Below are 21,314 nucleotides of genomic sequence, written 5' to 3'. Positions count from 1 at the left end.
GCAACAATAAATACACTGCCAGTAGTTCCCTGTGTGCTAAGTCCTAACTCAAATTCTGTAACTAGATGGCAACATTTTAGCAAACTTATACAAACTAAAACGGTTGCTAGCCAATTGTTTCATGCTTAAATAGTCACTGTTACATGTTTCCAAGTGTGTTTTGGATCAGACACTGACAGCATTTCTTGGTTTTGTTTTCAGTTCAATTCAATTTGATTTATACAGCACCAATTCACAACACATATAGCGCCAGTTCACAACACAAACTCAGCTAGCAATGCAAAAGCAGTATAGCGCTAATTCACAACACTTAGGATAGTAAGGTACAGACCTTACAAATTTCAAACAGAGAACCTAACAATCCAAAGTTGCCTTTGAATTTCCTATAAGCAACAAGTCAGTCGCGGAGGGAAGGAACCCAAAAAATCTTTTCTTTAAATAGGGAGGGGGAAAAAAATCTGAAAGACCCTCAGGGAAGGCGGCCATCTGCCTCCACCAGTTGTGGTGGGAGTGGGAATGAGGTGGGTGGGGATAGCGGAGGGTTTGGGATGGGGATATCAGGATAGCAGATGGAGAATTAACAGTACAAACAGAACAAGAAACATTTTGGAGGTTGGTGAGGCCAGCAACTGCAAATCAGACATGTACCCATGACACCTGCAGAGAGAACAAACACAGGACCTTGAGAGAAACACAGAGTTAATGATATATAATGGTAGTATGTAACTGTACGGAAAAAAGAGAGAGGACAATAGAGGAGAGGAGCCCAGTGCATCATGGGATTTTCTCAGCAAACTAAACCCATAGCAGCATAACTAAGGGACAGCTGATCCAGAGCAGCCCTAACTATAAGCTTTATCAGATAGAAAAGTTTTAAATCTAGTCTTAAAAGTAGAGAGGGTGTCTGCCTCCTGAACCCAAACTGGGTGCTGATTCCACAACAGAGGAGCTGATAACTGAAGGCTCTGCCTCCTATTCTACTTCTGGAAACTGTGGGACCCACAAGTAAACTTGCAGTCTGAGAGTGAAGGGCTCTGTTCGGATGATTTGGTACAATAAGGTCTTTAGGATAAGATGGAGCTTGGTCATTAAATGTTCGAAGCAGGATTTTAAGTTCTACAATGGATTTTGCAGGGAGCAAATGAAGAGAAGCAACTATGGTAGAAATATATGAACTCTTATTGCTTCCTGTCAGAGCTGCAGCAAATATCACAAGTGCCATTTATTTGGGTACATGTGAAAGACAGAGATGTTGTACATTTCTGTTGCTTCATGTTCACATCCCTTCAGCTCAGCACGAAACAAGAACAGCATCACTGTCACATCTCCTGCTATGTGCTTTCTTGTTTCCACCTTTCTGTTTCCTTTGTCCTCTCTTTCTTACAGCAACTCTATAGAGTTTTGCCTCCTCTCACACTAAGGGCAGACAATCTTATCTGCGCAAGTTTTCAAAATGGATCTGATAGAATTTAGACTTAAGGAGAAACTGTTTCTAAATTAACTGAATATATCTTTGACCTTTCTGCTGACTGCTGTTTACAAGCCTAAGTGCACTGTTCACTGATTCGACTGCACCTGAAATGAGCTAGAATAAGGCACTACATTTGTTGATTTGAAAACTGTTGTATGGAATGAAATCCAATATTTCTGAGGAATTAGCTTATTTAATCACTTTCAGTGGTAATTACTGTGTTTGGCTATTTTGAGAGCTTAATAAATACAGGACACAGTCTCTCTCTCTTAGTTAGATTATAGTAATATGACAAATGGATTATTGTTGTAAATGTAAAAACATTTTCTTATTGTTTGGGTTTATTTCTAACAGAATTTACATCCACCGATCAGCCACAACATTGTGACCACTGACAGGTGAAGTAAATAACATCAGTGATCTTGTTATAATGCAATGTTCTGCTGGGAAACCTTGAGTCCTGACATTCATGTGGATGTTTGGTATGTACCACCAACCTAAACATTGCAGGTCAAGCAACACCCAACCCTCATGGCAACAGCAGTCACTGATGCCCATTTCCACCCTCAGCAGGACAATGTGCCCCGACTCACCACAAAAACTGTCCAGGAGTGGCGGGGGGAACACAACAGAGTTAAGGTGTTCACCCAGGTTCCACAATCCCTAGATCCAAATCTTATTGAGCATCTGTGGTACGTGCCAGGATAAACCTGATCTAGGTAGGTCCCACCCTGCAACCCACAGGACCCACAGAATTCACTGCCACCATCCGGGTTCCACAGGACATCCTCAGAGGTCCTGTGTAGATGCCCCACTGGGTCCGTGGAGTTTTAGGAGCACAAAGGGGACCAGCACAATATTAGGCAGGTGGTCATAATGCTATGCCTGATCGGTGTATATGTACGTGAGGACTGCATGGTGGCTCGGTTGTTAGCACTGTTGCCTCACAGCCAACACTGTGATCTTTCTGTGTGGAGTTCGCCTGTTTGTTCTCTTTGTGCAGTGTGGGTTCTTGCCGGGTTCTCCGGCTTCCTCCCACAGTCCAAAAACATGGTGAGGTTAATTGGTGATTCTGAATTGTCTGTAGATGTGAACGTTAGTGTGATTGATTGTCTCTATGTGTAACCCTGTGATAGACTGGTGACCTGTCCAGGGTGTCCCCTGCTTTTGCCCTGAGTTAGCTGGAATTGGCTCTAATAATATAGATAATGGATGAATGATTTCACTATGTTGTTTAGGATCTGACATTTTAAAGAATGGTTGTCCTCTTTTTCAGAAGCTGAGGAGCTGTATCAGAAACGTATTTTAACAATAACAGGAATCTGCATTGCACTCCTAGTCGTTGGACTCATGTGTGTGGTTGCCTACTGCAAAACAAAGTAATTAATGTCACTTTTCATGATTACTACATAACATAAAGGTATTCTTTCTGATTATATATTATAGTGCCAAAAAAAGTGAACCCAAATCCCCACATCTTCTCAACTGTGAGGTGGGTTGTGATTCAAAATATCAATGGTCAGTAATTAAAGTATTAAGTGCTTCACAGTTCCACATAAAAGAATATGTACATGGCAAAGAAAACACAGCAAGAGAGCAAGTGATTAAATATTTACATAAAGACAGTCGGCACTGGAAAGATAAGAAAAAATAGCTGTGTACAGTTAAAGTTTACAGGATTAAATACCTGAATGTTGCATTTTTTTAGTTTAGTTGAGAAGCACAGAGACTTCTGGAAACCAAATTCTTACTTATTTGATTAGAAGCATGGCAATGAACTTCAAGTTTAGTGTGATTTAGTTGCAGAAGACTGTGAGACATTCAAGCACTAATCTTCTGCAGATGTCTATATAAAATAGTTGGAGCAACACATATACAAGTTTTGCACACACATATAGTAGGACATCATCTGCAGAGCAATAATCAAACACTTAACCAAACCAAATGAGCTGAGGAAAGTTTGGGGATTTTGGAATGCTTTTGGACACTATAACAATATTACAGACTGTATATTGTCCTGTTCACAATGTTATATATATATGTATCCATCCATCCATCTTCCTCCACTTATCCGGGGCCGGGTCGCGGGGGCAGCAGGCGAAGCAGGTCGTTCCAGACGTCCCTCCCCCCAGCGACGCTTTCCAGCTCTTCCTGGGGGATCCCGAGGCGTTCCCAGGCCAGACGAGATATATAATCTCTCCAGCGAGTTCTGGGTCTGCCCGGGGTCTCCTCTCAGACGGACGTGCTCGGAAAACCTCCAGAGGAAGTCTCCCTGGAGGCATCCGAATCAGGTGGCCAAACCACCTCAACTGGCTCCTTTCGATACGAAGGAGCAGCGGCTCTACTCCGAGCTCCCTCCAGATGTCTGAGCTCCTCACCCTATCTCTAAGGCTGAGCCCAGCCACCCTACGGAGGAAGCTCATTTCGGCCGCTTGTATCTGCGATCTTGTTCTTTCAGTCACTACCCAAAGCTCATGACCATAGGTGAGGGTTGGAACGTAGATGGACTGGCAAATCGAGAGCTTCGCCTTACGGCTCAGCTCCCTCTTCACCACGACGGTTCGGTACAACGCCCGCATTACTGCTGACGCCGCACCAATCCGCCTGTCCATCTCTCGCTCCATTTTCCCATCACTCATGAACAAGATCCCGAGATACTTAAACTCCTTCGCTTGGGGAAGCAACTCCCCCCCAACCCGGAGGGAGGACTCCACCGGTTTCCGGCAGAGAACCATGGCCTCGGACTTGGAGGTGCTGATCCGCATCCCTGCCGCTTCACACTCGGCTGCAAACCTCTCCAGTGCGTGCCAGAGGTCATGGTCTGAGGATGCCAACAAAACCACATCATCCGCAAAAAGCAGAGAAGCAATCCTGAGGCTCCCAAACCGAAAACCCTCCCCATCACGACTGCGCCTTGAAATCCTGTCCATGAAAATAACAAACAGGATTGGAGACAAGGGGCAGCCCTGGCGGAGTCCAACACCCATGTGTCTGACTTAATGCCGAGTATGCGGACACAGCTCTCACTTTGGTTGTACAGGGACCAAACGGCCCGTAACAACGAGCCTCGGACCCCATATTCCCGCAGTGCCCCCCACAAAGCCCCTCGGGGGACACGGTCGTAGGCCTTCTCCAGATCTACAAAACACATGTAGACTGGCAGGTCATACTCCCATGACCCCCTCAGCAGCTCCGCAAGGATAAAGAGCTGGTCCGCTGTTCCACGACCGGGACGGAATCCGCATTGCTCCTCCTGAATCCGAGGTTCGACTATCGGTCGGATCCTCCCTTCCAGCACCCTAGAGTAAACTTTCCCGGGGAGGCTGAGAAGTGTGATACCACGATAGTTGGCACACACTCTCCGATCCCCCTTTTTGAAAATAGGGACCACCACCCTGGTCTGCCACTCCCCAGGTACTGTACCCGATGCCCACGCGACATTGTATAGACGTGTCAACCAAGACAGTCCAACAATGTCCAGAACCTTCAGCATCTCAGGGCGAATCTCGTCCACACCTGGCGCCTTGCCACCGAGGAGCTTTTAAACTACCTCGGCGACCTCTGCCACGGATATGGACGCAGATACCCCCGAGTCTTCAGGCTCTGCCTCCTCCTTAGAGGACGTGTTTACCGGGTTCAGGAGTTCCTCAAAGTGCTCTTTCCACCGCTCGACGATATCCCCAGTATGGGTCAACAGTTCTCCACCCCGACCGTACACAGCCTGAGCGAAGCCCTGCCTCCCTTTCCTGAGGCGTCGAATGGTTTGCCAGAACTTCCCCGAGGCCAACCGAAAGTCCTTCTCCATGGCCTCCCCGAACTCCTCCCACACCCGAGTTTTAGCTTCCACAACTGCCGCAGCTGCTGCCCTTTTGGCCAGCCGGTACCTGTCAGCTGCTTCGGGAGACCCCTGAGCCAACCAGGCTCGAAAAGTCTCCTTTTTCAGCCTGACGGCCTCCCTCACCACTGGTGTCCACCAGCGGGTCCTTGGATTGCCGCCGCGACAGGCACCAGTGACCTTCAGACCACAGCTCCTAACAGCTGCTTCTGCAATGGAGGCTTTGAACATGGACCACTCAGAATCCATGTCCCCAACCTCTCCCGGGATGCAGGAGAAACTCTTCCGGAGGTGGGAGTTAAAAACCCTATGGACAGGGTCCTCCGCCAGACGTTCCCAGTTCACCCGCACTACATGTTTGGGTTTACCAGGTCTGTCCAGCAGTCTTCCCCGCCATCAGCTCCAACTCACCACCAGGTGGTGATCAGTTGACAGCTCTGCACCTCTCTTCACCCGAGTGTCCAAGACATACGGCCGCAGGTCTGACGACACGACTATAAAGTCGATCATCGACCTTTGGCCTAAGGTGCTCTGGTACCAAGTACACTTATGAGCAACCTTATGCTCGAACATGGTGTTTGTTATGGCCAAACCATGACTAGCACAGAAGTCCAATAACAAAACACCACTCGGGTTCAGATCGGGCAGGCCGTTCCTCCCAATCACCCCCCTCCAGGTTTCTCCATCATTGCCCAAGTGAGCGTTGAAGTCTCCCAGGAGAACTATGGAATCCCCAGGTGGTACCCCTTCCAGGACCCCACTGAGAGACTCCAAGAAGGCCGAATACTCTGAACTGCTGTTCAGCGTATAAGCACAGATAACAGTCAGAGTTTTCCCCCCTGCAACACGAAGTCACAGAGAGGCGACCCTCTCGTTCTCCGGGGAGAACTCCAACAAAGCGGTGCTCAGCCGGGGGCTTGTGAGTATCCCCACACCCGCCCGGCACCTCTCACCCTGGGCAACTCCGGAGTAGGAGAGAGTCCAACCCCTCTCCAGGATTCTGGTTCCAGAACACTTGCTGTGCGTGGAGGCGAGCCCAACTATATCTAGCCGGTATCGCTCCACCTCCCGCACCAGCTCAGGTTCCTTCCCCGCCAGTGAGGTGACGTTCCACGTCCCCAGAGCTAGTCTATGCCACCAGGGGGTGGTACGCCCAGGCGCCCGCTCCTGCCTACTGCCCGGTGGGCATAGCACCCGACCCCGACTTCCTGCCCTGTAGGTGGTGGGCCCACTGGGCGGTGGCCCCGTGTTACTTTATCGGGCTATGCACCGAGACAGTCAAACCCCTCCACCGCGATAAGGTGGCGATTCGACTATATATATATACAGCCCGGTCTCACGGGGATTCGTGAAACTGTCACGTCAGTTTTTGTTTCGGTTTCGTGCGCACCAACACGATGTCGTCATGTTTCTTGTGCCGCTCACCACGAGCGAAACCCGCGGTGGTAATCACATCTGAAAGTGGTTTATACCGGCGGATTCATGACGATCTAAGCTGTCCATTGGCGTTTGCGGCCGCCACTGCGGCCGCCGCTTCGGCCGCCGGACATTCTTTAAATTCCTATGCAAATTCGGCGGATTCATGACGATTTAAGCTGTCCATCGGCGTTTGCGGCCACCAGACATCCAGCCGCGGCGGTGGCCGCGGCGGCGGCCGCAAATGCCGATGGTCAGCTTAAATCATCATGAATCCGCCGGTATAAACCACTTTCAGATGTGATCCGGCCGCTGTTGTGGCCGGATGTCCGGCGGCCGCAATGGCGGCCGCAGCGGCGGCCGCAAACGCCGATGGACAGCTTAGATCGTCATGAATCCGCCGAATTTGCATAGGAATTTAAAGAATGTCCGGCGGCCGCAGCGGCGGCTGCAGCGGCGGCCGCAAACGCCGATGGACAGCTTAGATCGTCATGAATCCGCCGGTATAAACCACTTTCAGATGTGATTACCACAGCGGGTTTCGCTCGTGGTGAGCGGCACGAAAAACATGACGACATCGTGTTGGTGCGCACGAAACCGAAACAAAAACTGACGTGACAGTTTCACGAATCCCCGTGAGACCGTGTTGATATATATATATATATATATACACACGTGGATAAAATTGTTGGTACCCCTCAGTTAAAGAAGGAAAAACCCACAATTCTCACTGAAATCACTTGAAACTCACAAAAGTAACAATAAATAAAAATTTATTGAAAATTAAATAATCAAAAACAGCCATTACTTTTGAATTGTTGATTAACATAATTATTTAAAAAAACAAACTAATGAAACAGGCCTGGACAAAAATGATGGTACCTCTATAAAAGATTGAAAACTATTTGACCAGAGTGACATGATTAACTCAGGTGTGTCATTTAATTGACATCACAGGTGTTTCCAAACTCATAATCAGTCAGTCTGCCTATTTAAAGGGAGACAAGTAGTCACCCTGCTGTTTGGTGAAAAGGTGTGTACCACACTGAACATGGACAACAGAAAGCGAAGGAGAGAATTGTCCCAGGACATCCGAAAAAAAATTATAGACAAACATCTTAAAGGTAAAGGCTATAAGACCATCTCTAAACAGCTTGAAGTTCCTGTGACAACAGTGGCTCATATTATTCAGAAGTTCAAGACCCACGGGACAGTAGCCAAACTCCCTGGACGTGGCCGCAAGAGGAAAATTGATGACAAATTGAAGAGACGGATCGTTGGAATTGTATCCAAAGAGCCCAGAGCAACCTCCAAAGAAATTAAAGGTGAACTCCAAGGCCAAGGTACATCAGTGTCAGATCGCACCATTCGTCGTTGTTTGAGCCAAAGTGGACTTCATGGGAGACGACCAAGGAGGACACCACTGCTGAAAAAAACTCATAAAAAAGCGAGACTGGAATTTGCAAAAATGCATGTTGACAAGCCACAAAGCTTCTGGGAGAATGTCCTTTGGACAGATGAGACCAAACTGGAGCTTTTTGGTAAGGCACATCAACTCTATGTTCATAGACTCAAAAACCAAGCATACGAAGAAAAGAACACTGTCCCTACGGTGAAACATGGAGGAGGCTCAGTAATGTTTTGGGTCTGCTTTGCTGCATCTGGCACAGGGTGTCTTGAAAGTGTGCAAGGTACGATGAAATCTGAAGACTATCAAGGCATTCTGGAGAGAAATGTGCTGCCTAGTGTCAGAAAGCTTGGTCTCAGTCGCAGGTCATGGGTCTTCCAACAGGACAACGATCCAAAACACACAGCCAAAAACACCCAAGAATGGCTGAGAGAAAAGCGTTGGACTATTCTAAAGTGGCCTTCTATGAGCCCAGATCTGAATCCCATTGAACATATGTGGAAGGAGCTGAAACATGCCATTTGGAGAAGACACCCATCAAACCTGAGACAACTGGAGCTGTTTGCTCATGAGGAGTGGGCCAAAATACCTGTTGACAGCTGCAGAACGCTCATTGACAAATACAGAAATCGTTTAATTGCAGTGATTGCCTCAAAAGGTTGTGCAACAAAATATTAAGTTATGGGTACCATCATTTTTGTCCAGCCCTATTTCATTAGTTTGTTTTTTAAAATAATTATGTTAATCAACAATTCAAAAGTGATGGCTGATTTTGATTATTTAATTTTCAATAAATTTTTATTTATTGTTACTTTTGTGAGTTTCAAGTGATTTCAGTGAGAATTGTGGGTTTTTCCTTCTTTAACTGAGGGGTACCAACAATTTTGTCCACGTGTGTATATATATATATATATATATATATATATACATCAATTTACCATGACTATAGTAAAGCTATAACAACATTTAATGAAATTTGGGTTAAATTTGTATAATAAGAATTCCTTTAGAGAATAATACAGTTTTTATGTCATCTCATTTCATCTTATTTTTATAAAATGTGACACTCCCTCAAGATATGTTGTCCAGTTGTGATCTGGAAAGCTTCACAATTGTTTTTCTCAAAAAACAGGAAACAGAGGAAGAAATTACGTGACCGTCTGAGGCAGAGCCTGAAGAATAAGAGGAACAACAATACAAAAGCAGACATTGGCTCCAACCTTGCAAGGTCTACCAGAGGATGTCAGAGTTCTAACTTGCCACTTCAAGATTTGAAGCTTGTCAATGTATGCTATTTTAAGTACCAGATAAAAGACATCAAGGCTTGAATTTGTACATTTATGACAACTGCCATTCTGATTTCTGGTCCTCTTTTATTTCTAGCAGTGTAATGGGATGAATATGCAGCATGCAGCTGAGGAGACGGAAACAACCATCTCTTCAAGCAAATATGCCTTATGTGCGCATGAACCTACTGAGCTCACCCACATCTCCAGCCAAAGGTAAGAACAAACAATAAAGTTCTAAGGCCACTTTGGGGAATCTAGTTTAGTTTAAATCAGTTCCTGCTTGTTTGGTAAAGTAGTGTGCAGGTAACATGGAAATAAACTGAAGTAATTCCACTAGTTTGAAACTATTTCCTTGTTTCTGTTAGGAATGTTTCCTTACACTATTAGCACAGAGATGACTTTGGTTAGATATATACCACTGGAAAGTCAATCCCTGCAAACTGCATGAATTTGCAAATAAACTTGTGCATATTTCTTTAAAAAAAATATGTATATGTGTCTATGTGATGTCTATTTGGTTATGATAGATCTATCCAAGCATGCACTACGTAAAGCTGAAGTGAAGGTTGGAAGCTCTGAAACATATGTAAAATGTGCATGCCTAGATAAGGGATTTAATCATTGATAATGGGAAATGTGATTAATGGGGGATTGCACTCCAACAGTTGATGTCTAGTTGAATCGCTAGCCTAGGAGGATAGTGGATTTAGTCCATTTTAACAAAGTGGGCATTTTGGAAGATCATGCAGCCTGGTTGTTTCTGGTAATGAGAAGAAGTAAAGACATTATCACATACTGCGCTCAAAAGGTGTACTAGTTTTTTTTCTTTATATGGGTTTCTTTGCTCATGTCTGCTGCTAAAAGCTTGATGAAAATGGTGAATGAAGTGAAGAGTGTGCATCTTTTCCTATTCCCCTAATACAGTGTTTCTCAAATAGTGGGGCACGCCCCCCTGGGGGGGGGGGGGGGGGGGGGGGGGGGGGGCAGAGGCATGACAGGATTTAAAGGTCCGTCTACACCAAACTAATTAGCTGAACTATTGTTTTAACGTCGGCTTGTTTTACGCGGCGTACAACAATACTGAAATTGCGCTGGCCCGTAGACTGTATATGCGCTGGCTGTTCGGACTAGGAAGTACAGACTCCCGAGAAGGGGAGAATGCATCTTTAAGTGTGCAGTCGGAACACCGGTGTACTTATGCACGTCACGTACTCCGCTCATCTGCTCCGATTATTTCTACCAGCGATGTCAAACATACGGCCCACGGTCCAAAACCGGCCCGCGAGACGTTCCATTTCGGCCCACGGGACTACTTTACAAAGAATAAAAATTACAACGACATTACAACTGTAAACTGTAAATTTAACTGTAAATTTAAAATAATTTTTAGACCTTGACAAGTTGTTTTGATCATGAAGTAAAATACTAGATTTTTCATTTCCAGATAGCTGTGTGAATGTTTTGTGTTTTTGTAGATAAACTGTTATCTGGCAGTTACAATGCATGTGGAAATGAACTGAGGCATAATAGGCTACTGTTGAAATTGAACTTGTTTTCCTTCAGAAATTTCAGGTCGTTCATAATGTTTTGTAAAAAGATAGATTTCATCAAATGTGAACATTTTCAGGATGTACTTTTTAAAATTTGGAGTTGTGGTTATTTATAGGTTATTATGCTGTGATTTTACTGGTGGGGCCAACTGGAGATCACATTGGGCTTTATGTGGCCCTGGACTAAAATAAATTTGACACCCCTTATCTATGCTGTGAAAAACAACGAAATGGAATCAGATAATATATCTAGGTGAGATATATGATGAATGAATGATTCTCAAAAGCCAAATGTGCAGAATGTAGATATGAATCAGAAGATCAAAGACAGACTTGAAATGTCATTGCAGACTTTGCCTTAGACTTTTACTAGTCTGCTTTGAATGTTTGCATTTTGACGATGGTGAGATACCTTTATAATACAAGAACTATGACCTCTGTCAGTATTGTGGATGAAAAGACAAATACAATTTAATAACAACAAAAACAAAAAGAGCAGACAGAAGGAGGATGCTTTCCAGCTACAACTACATTACTAATGTAGTGGATGAAGCTAGGATTATACTGCTGAATTGAATAAAGCTTAGTGGGGAATATAGGCTGAGTAGTAAGTTAGTATGAAGAACTCTGCTTAGTTTCACTTTGTTAACAAGCTGGTTGGTGAGGCTGCTGTCTTCGCTCGGTCTTCTGTACTTTCCGAAAAGAAAAAAAACGCATTCATGACAAATGAATATGAAATATTCACAAGACATGGTAACAGTAGTATGTATGTATGGATGAATGGATGGATGGATGAAGAGAGCAAGAGAGAGAGATATCATTGCAGTGGTTTGGCAATATTGCCTTTGAATATGACTATTCCAGTAAGGTCTTTGATGGATTTAGGGAAAAGATAGAGTTTGTGTGAGTGTGTTTATGAGAGACAGAGAGAGAGAGAGAGAGAGAGAGGGAGGCCACCATATCCACCAGATGATAGCAGAGCAAGTGAAGATGGTGTCATTAGAGGTGACATATGATTTCAATAGAGGTGACATGTCATAGCTGGTTCTAAAAATCTATACATGCATAAAGGATTCCTTTTGGCTCATCTATGATTTGTTTATTTAGGCAAAAGCATGTCACAGATTAACCAAAATTAAGATTGCACAATAGTCAGATTCTGACTCCTTTATTTTCATTCAGGAATTAACATCAAAGTTGCTATCACAGGACGAAACTACGATAAAAACTGAATAAAAAAAAAGAAAAGACACTGAATGAAGGCTATTAATAACTAGAAGTGGATGTTATGAATGTTATCTGCACAATAAATAAGGATATTGCAGATATGGAAATGCAACAAGATTTTATAGTATATACAAGAATTTACAGTGTTTACGTATCGATATATACAGTAGATAGAGGTACTATTTGTATGCAGGGGTGAAAGTAAGCCGGTACGGTCCGGTACTGTGTACCGGCAAAAGATCTTGTGGTGGTACGCCGCTCTTCCACCGGTACGCCGCCCGGCTGACTGCTATTGACCGTTTATTCAGCAGTACATAAGTGCGCATGCATGTCTACTTTCCCTAACACAGCGATCACTATGGCCTGTAGCAGCCAAATATATACGCTTGATTTATTGCACTGGGATATTTGCGCTGGGAAGGGGCGAGCAATAAATTACACCTGAAATTCCACACGTTCTTGTGATTGGCTGAAAAACTTTCAACAGGAATTACAACAATATTACTTACATAGATACATAGAAATTGTATGTATATATATATGTAAGTAAATGTATGGCAGTTTAAGCACAAGACAGATGTCACTACATACCCAGGGAATCTTCATATCTCATTTTGATGCTTTGATGCTCTGATTCCTCCATCTACTAACTAAGCAACTGCCTCTCTCAAAATGAGATTCCAGACTCTGCACCTCAGTGTTGTTGTTGTTTTTTTCTAGCAATCTATGGAGACTTTAATTACTTTACGATAGATCTCTCTCCACTCTCAGTTCGTGAACTGCTCTGCACAGAAATTTTGTTCAGTTCAGGTGACAGGCCTGTACCCCCCAGCACCTCTTAAACCTAATTTTATATCTGGAAATGGTCCCTGTGTTTTGGAAGACATCTTGCCTAAGTCCTGTATGGAAGATGACCCCCAACAACTACAGACTGGTAGCAATGACCTCACTCCTTAAAAAGCTTATTCAGGTCCCTCTGGCCATTGATCAAGCTTTCATTGGACCCCCTCCAGTTCGCCGACCAACTCAGTGCCAGAGTGGACGATGCCCTTCACCATGCCTTCACCAGTCTGGGTAGACAAGGGGACGTGGCCAAAATCACATTAATGCCACAGATTTACTAAGAACTCAGGTACAGACACTAATGAAGATAAGGTCAGAGAATCAGTGAAAGGTATGTTTACTTACAATAAGTGAAAATAACACATTGAACTACTAGTTACAGTGATCAAAAACAAACATACCAAATTACCAAGCAAAGAGAGCAAGGGAAGATGAGCAAGGTTAGGTTAACAATAAGGAACAAAACAATGAAATCGAAGAAGAAGTGAGCAAAAAACACTGAATACATGAAACTAACAATCACCAACACAGAGCTACCTTTCTACTGGGCAAGACACGAGAAACTGATTCATGGCAAAAAATGGAGACACGACCAAAAGCTAACCAAGACTCAAGTACAACATGAAGAGAGCTGCAAGGAATAAACAAAGGAAATAACAAGGATAGACCAGGTTAGCAATGGAAAACCAAACAGAAAAAACTCATGCATGAAGTCTGCTGAAAATTTCAAGGCTGGAAAAGAGCAGTTAGGAATCTGTTAGACTGTGAATTGTGTGTGAAGAGAGGAGTCCAGTGGAGTCATGGGGGGCTGAAGCAGGCAGATGATCTGGACGGCAGGTTTTGAGAATTCGGCAAAGTTGTAGCTGAAACAGGCAGTCAGTGATCCAAGGAGAATTCAGGGATTTGAGCAGAGGACAAAGCAGGGAATCAGTAGAGGCATGGAGTCTATATTGGAGATCTGGTGCTGAATGACATTCTGAACCAGGGTTTTATGGAGTGGAGTGTTGGATTGAAGGCAAGTGAGCAGCCCCACCACAGGTGTCCTTACTTGCTGCTGATTAACTTACAGGTCACTAATACAGACAGATGGAGGTGAGATGAAAAAGACTGTCAGTAAATCAAAGGCTGAGGTTATTTTATTTTTCCAGCAGCTTTAACACCATTCAACTCTGGTGACCTGGATCATGGACTACGTTACCAGTTGGCCTCAGTATGTAATGCTTCAGAACTATGTGTCATATACAGTGGGGAGCAGTATTGGAGCTCCAAACAGAATTGTCCAGTCTCACCTGCATATACAGAAGTGGCTTGATGACTCTAATAGGGACTATAGAAGTGCAGACCATTTACCATTTCTGCTAAAGTTATATACACTGCTCAAAAAAAATTAAAGGAACACTTTTTAATCTAAGTATTGCATCAAATCGGTCAAACATGTGGGATTCTGATCTGGTCAAGTAAGTACAAGAAGGGGTTTTTAGTCAGCTTCAGCTGATTTGGTGTTCATGAAATTAACAACAGGTGCACTAGACGAGTAACAATGAGACAACCCCCAAAACAGGAATTAATTTATCAGTGAAGGCCGCTGGCATTTTTTCCTTCCTAATGTTTTCTGGCTGTTTTTCAATAGTTTTGCATTTGGCTAGTGTCACTGTCACTACTGATAGCATGAGACAATACCTGGACCCTACAGAGGTTGCAGAGGCAGCCTAACTCCTCCACGATGGCACATCAATATGTGCCATTGCCAGAAGGTTTGCTGGGTCTGCCAGCACAGTCTCAAGAGCATGGAGGAGGTTCCAGGAGACAGGCAGTTACTCGAGGAGAGCTGGACAGGGCTGCAGAAGGTCCTCAACCCATCAGCAGGACAGCTATCTGCTTCTTTGTGCATGGAGGAACAGGATGAGCACAGCCAGAGCCCTACAAAATGACCTTCAGCAGGCCACTGGTGTGAATGTCTCTGACCAAACAATCAGAAAGAGATGTAATGAGGGCCTGATATCCTCTAGTGACCCCTGTGCTTGCTGACCGGCACCGTGGAGCTCGTTTGACATTTGCCATAGAACACAGAAATTGGCAGGTCTGCCAATGGCGCCTTTTGCTTTTCACAGATGAGAGCAGGTTCATCATGAGCACATGTCACAGACATGGAAAGGTCTGGAGAAGCCATGGAGAACGTTATGCTGCCTATAACATGGTTTAGCATGACCAGTTTGGTGGTGAGTCAGTGATGGTCTGAGGAGGCATATCCATTGAGGGACGCACAGACCTCTACAGGCTAGACAACGGCACTTTGACTGCCATTAGGTATCAGGATGAAATCTTTGGATCCATTGTCAGACCCTACACTGGTGCAATGGTCCTGGGTTCCTTGTGGTGCACGACAATGCCTGGCCTCATGTGGCAAGAAAATTCATGCAGTTCCTGGAGGATGAAGAAATTGACAGCATTGACTGGCCCCAATACTCACCTGACCTGAATCCAATACAATACCTTTGGGACATTATGTTTAGTTCCATCCGACACCACCAGGTTGCTCCTCAGACTGTCCAGGAGCTAAGTGATGCCCTGGTTCAGATCTGGGAGGAGATACCCCAGGACACCATCCATCATCTCATGAAGAGCATGTCCCGATATTGTCAGGCTGCATACAAGCATATGGAGGTCATACAAACTACTGAGTACCGTTTTGAGTTGCTGCCAACGAATTTCAGAAAATGGACCAGTCTGCCACATCAGTTTTTCACTTTGATTTTGGAATGTCTTGAATTTAGCCCTCCTGGGGGTTGATAATTTTCATTTCCATCAAACAATGTGGCATCTTTTCATTCCTAACACATTAACCAGTCCATATCAGTGTAAATATCCAGTTTGTTTTTTCCCCGCATTGAAATATGATGTGTTTTCAAAGTGTTCCTTTAATTTTTTTTGAGCAGTGTACATTATACAATCTACTGTCATTACTATGAGCTTACATTTGATCCTAAAATTCTTGGTAGGGCAGATGGACAACACTATATAAAATTAGTCAGACTTTACCAAAGATGAAAATCAATGAGTTCAGAGCACTACATGACATTCATTTTTTATCACAGAACACACAAGTGAATATTGGAAGCATTTGGTCTTGGCATTAACTTTATTAACATGATTAAGGTACTCTACTCAGGTAACATTATATCATCATCTTTTCTAATATCAAGAGGATCTCACCAGGGGTGCCCTCTTTCTCCGCTTTTGTTTGCTCTGTCTCTTGAGCCCCTTGCACAGACAATAAGGCAGCATCCATCTCTCTCACCTATATCCTTCTGCAATACCTCACACCATATATCACTATTCGCGGACGACATTTTATTATACATAAATAACACATCAAACTGTACCCCGATAATAGAAATATTTGAGGAATTCAGTACAATCTCAGGTTACAAAATAAATTGGACTAAATCCTCGCTGATGCCCCTTAATTCTCTCTCTGATGCTGCCTTGTTGCCGATGCATATACCAGTAGTTAAGACCTTTAAATACTTAGGTATAAACATCTATCCCTCCCTATTTTATACTTAAAACAAAAATTTCCTTGGTATAAAGAAAGAGGTGGAAGCAGATCTGGAAAGGTGGACGCATCTCCCGAACTCCTTACAAACGTGCGTATCTATTATTAAAATGGACGTCCTCCCAAGAGTGAACTTTTACTCTAATATGATACCCCTTTCACCACCGAGAGGTTATTGGGATAAGATGCACAAATTAATATCGAAGTTTATCTGGGGAGGAGGACGTCCACGTGTCAAACTAACTACTCTTCAACGTAATAAACGGAATGGAGGTCTAGCAGTCCCTAATTTTAAATATTACTTTTGGTCATATGTGCTGCGGCCACTCTCTAATTGGCTCGATCCTCGGACATCAACATCTTGGAGACCTATAGAAGAACACTTAGCCTCTCCTCATCGACTCCAAGACTTCATTCAGGGCTTTCCAGTAAACAATATAAACATAAGCTAGGTCCTATTATGTCATTCCTTTTGACAGTATGGCACTCAGTGGGGAGGGCGACGGGCTCTGCGCTAAAGTGGCATAAACAAAGTCCAATATTCCACAACTATTCTTTACTAACTGGAGGGGTACCCTTTTCTTTCAGAGAGTGGAGGGACAGGGGAATCAATGTTATAGCTGATAATGATAGGGGTCTGAGAGCATTTAATGATCTCCAAACTACTTATAATCTCCCAGGTGCGTCCTTTTTCTTTTATTTACGTCTTCGTTCAGCGATGCGAGCCTACGGTGTGCCCTGGGGTATTCCCCTTCCCACCCACGAACTTCATAAGTTGTTAGATGTGGGAGTGAAATCGAGAGGCCTTGTCTCTGCTCTCTACGCTTTCATATTAGAACCCTCTTGTGGCCCTCTGGCTGTTCACCAAGTATGGACCAGAGACCTTGGCATTCCTAGGGATGAAATAAGTTGGTCTAAGGTATGGGACAACTTAGACAAAACATCAAAAAATCTTAATCATAAACTCATACACTTTAAACTCATACACAGAATGTACCTTACACCACTGAAGCGCTATTACATGAAACTTGTACACTCTCCCATTTGTGATCTGTGCTCTCTAGATCAAGTGGGATCATTCTTACATATGTTCTGGGAGTGTCCTGATGTGGCGTCCTTTTGGAAGGCAGTATCGTCTACATTGTCAGATTTGCTGGTCATAAATATACCATGTTTGCCGAAGGTGCTGCTTCTCAATGACACCTCATCACTGAATCTCTCCTCCACACAAAACCATATGTTACTAGCAGGGCTAACTGCAGCTAAGAAAATGCTAGCCTTACGCTGGAAGCCCCCCTACACACTCACACGCACTCAGTGGCTGCAAACACTTTTGAGCATAATATACATGGAGTTGTCAGTGGCAAGGATGCACGGGGCTGGTCAGAAAACAATCCGTACCTGGACCTCTGCGGCTGTAGCCGTAAAAGGGATCTGTATGTCATATGTATTCAAACTGTAACTTTTTGCTCATTTACTTCCTAATTCAATAACCATTTCTGCATTTTTGTCCAGCTAAATAATTAATTTATTATTATTGTGTTAGAGAGTAGGTGATTGTGCGTGCGTGTGTGTATATGGGTGTGGATGTACATATATATATATATATATATATATATATATATATATATATATATATATATATATATATATATATATATATGTATGTATATATCGGTGTATATATGTGTATGTACATGGTATGTATGTATACATATACGCTTTTGGTTTTTTGTTTTGTTTTGTTTGTTTTTCCTACCTCAACCTACCAAATACGAAGATCGTGGGAGGGAGGGAATGTCGCAAATTAGGGGGGGGGGGGGGTGGTCATCTTAAAAATTGTTGAAAAAGAAGTGCTTATAATTTGTTGTATCACTGTTGTTGAATTGTTCGATGCTTTTCTTTTTCTAAATAAAAATAATTGATCACAAAAAAGAACACAGAAGTGAAGTTTGTGTACTGTTGTAGTATAGCCATTGAACAGACTTAGTTTTTTTTTTATCTCTAACCTTCCTGCCCAGAACCCTATAGAACCCCATGGGTCGAACAGCTGTCAGATTAACTAACTTATGCTTTCACTCCAGAGTTGGTGCCAAATCAACCCCACTACAGTGTCTTTTATGCAGGCAGGTGTTGATGGCTCTGCTGTATTTGCTGATTATTAATTTGTCATATCGTCAGATATTTGACTAAAATCACTTTCCTTGACAAGACTCTCTAGATCTTTAGTTGGACTGGCAACAAACTTCCAAAACTATGAAAATAAGAGTTGATGTGTTACAGAAATGTGTCTGAAACTTAAGTTCACTTATTTTGGCTATGTTATAACTGGGGAAATGGTCTGTACGTATAATATACACTGCTTGGTCAAAAAAACTCACTTTGGAACAGGGTAAATCTTAAGTACCACATGACCTTCTTCCATTGCTTCAGAGTCCAATCTTTATGCTACCTAGCAAACTGAATCCTTTTTTCTGATTAGCCTCATTGATCAGTGGTTTTCTTAGAGCTACACAGCTGTTTAGTCCCAATCGTCTGAGTTCCCTTCACACTCCATGAGTTTACATGGGACTTTTTGTTCCTCTTTCATTTGGAATAGAAGTTAATTCCACTTAAAAATATCTTTGTAAACACTTAATTCTGAATTTAAAAGTTCATTACAAATGAACTTGATTCCGAATAAACTGCCTGGTTTATTCCGATGTTCATTTTGAATAAACTAATTCCTGTGCGCGTTCTATTCATCAGTCCCTCCAGGATTTCGCGGGCGTTTTTCGTGATTGTTGCGGCGAAAAATACCTGAATTCACGGCAGCTTTTCTAAAAAATTGCGATAAAAGTTGCAATGTTTTAAGCTTATTTGTTGAGATAAAATTGCGGGAGATAAGTGACAATTGCTAAAAAGCTGCATTTTTTCCAGCTTGTAGAACATGTTTCAACACTGTAATTGACAATATTTATTCCGAAATTAATTATTTAACATTCCAACCCATTTCTGCAAAAGTTGGCACACCATGGTGGGACATTAGCAGCAGCCAGATACTGGTTTAATATGACCTAACTATGCAGGGGGCGACAGGAATTGATGGGACTCAGAAACACCCCCACAATTTAATCAGTTGTTCTTTGTGTCATTTCCGATACGTCCACAGTGGTAGATTTGTACTAGGATCACAATGATGTGATCGTCAGCGGGCCGCTGAGGTAGCGTTCACTTGTTGCCATGGTTACTGTGCCGCTATCAGACGCTGCGCAGCTATGAATCCTTAACAAATCTGTGGATCCAAACTTTAGCCGTATCACTGCCGAAGTCTAATCATTTGGTCCTCGTGTCATTTCTGACCGACCCTGAAAACGTCATTTAAATCCCCGAGTCCTTTTTTGAGTGATGTTGGTAACAGAGGAAGGATTCACACACACTAATCATCACATAACTCCGCTTTGTTCTTTGGTGGAATAATTAATCTAATTTACCTCATTCTTTCAGTGCTCTAACGGATCTGGATGCAACAGTTTCCATCATGGTGATTTGTCTGGTCTGTTGTCCGCTCATTTCAGCCGTTCAAATATGTTTCGTGTTTTTTAAAAAAGTGTGTATCAATAGATGATTTTTTTTCTTTTTTTTGTATTCCACCACAATATTGCACGTTTGTAAAACAATTTAGCTCCTCTTTGGTGAAGAACATCAGTGAATTAATTGTTTATCGCAGTCTTCAGCAGTAATTTTTGTTGGTAAATGAGAGACATTAGTATCACACGTCTGCATCTTCAAACCATAAACAGGAAGTGAATTTGTTGATGTACGTCCATCACGTTTGCGCTCGGAGCTGCTTTGATTGGTGGAACTCACGGGAGGCGGGCCAAAATTGCGGGAAAGTTGCAGTGATTGGACAAAATTGCAAGGCCACGCAAAATTCGCGGAGATTGGTTGATTTCGCGTAAATTAGTGCGATCGCAACATTGCGAATTCCTGGAAGGACTGATTCATGTATACAGTTAATTCCGCTTTAGTTAATTCCGGTCATTCTGCGCATGCTTGGCTCCTCACGTAGCGATGATGTAGCGTCATTCTGCGCATGCTTGGCTCCTCATGTAGCGATGACGTAGCGATGTTCTGCGACCATTGTCGAGTTGCTGTTTCAAAACAACAATAAAAAGCAAAGCAAACAGCGTGCTTATTAGTTGTTCCTCCATGCTGTTGGGGAAAAGAAATGCTGCAGCAAATGGAGTTTGTTTTCTCCCGGTAAAAAGCTGCTGCAGGTCAAGCCTGCTTTCCCTTAACTGAGACAGGTTGTGTGTGTGTGTTGTAGGAGGAGCGCCACAGTGGTGTGTGTGTGGCAGAGACGAGAGTAGCGACAGAGGTATATCGAGCTCCACATAACGATACAAAAGGTATAGAGGAAAAGTATGTGAAGCCAGTGTGTGCTCTGAGCAGTAAGTTTGGACAGTTGCTGCCATTTAAATAAAGTGCCTGGTTCTTCCACCTGCAAAATGTGTTGGACTGTATGTTGGCTGTTACCACCAATGAGCCGCACTAAGCTAAATGGGCTAGCGCTACCCGGGGCTGAACTACCACAGTTCGGCAGCCGGCAGAATCTGGGTCGGTAACACCATAGATATATATAGTCATATTTATGGGTAACACACGGACACGTCACGTCCACTCCCAGTCCAATCAGAATCTTTTCCAATGCCAAAGCCTTAAAGCGGAATGAAGGAA

General features: G+C 43.4%; 1 protein-coding gene across 4 annotated transcripts in view; it reads left to right on the top strand.

Moving 5' to 3' along the window:
* The window catches only part of nrg1 (neuregulin 1), an 82,670-nt gene that overhangs the window by 39,326 nt on the left and 22,030 nt on the right, over window positions 1-21,314 (top strand). For 3 of the 4 annotated variants that reach the window (XM_022212159.2, XM_022212161.2, XM_051938898.1), the window contains exons 5-7: window positions 2,748-2,850; window positions 9,263-9,416; window positions 9,514-9,632. In XM_022212159.2, the coding sequence (XP_022067851.1) occupies window positions 2,748-2,850; window positions 9,263-9,416; window positions 9,514-9,632 (376 nt within the window). The remainder of the gene's footprint in view (window positions 1-2,747; window positions 2,851-9,262; window positions 9,417-9,513; window positions 9,633-21,314) is intronic. The other variant, XM_022212160.2, reaches the window with a different exon arrangement.

The sequence above is a fragment of the Acanthochromis polyacanthus genome, chromosome 18, assembly GCF_021347895.1.
Source record: "Acanthochromis polyacanthus isolate Apoly-LR-REF ecotype Palm Island chromosome 18, KAUST_Apoly_ChrSc, whole genome shotgun sequence".
In the NCBI taxonomy this organism is placed as follows: Eukaryota; Metazoa; Chordata; class Actinopteri; family Pomacentridae; genus Acanthochromis; species Acanthochromis polyacanthus.
This window is presented reverse-complemented; position numbering and strand designations above follow the sequence as displayed.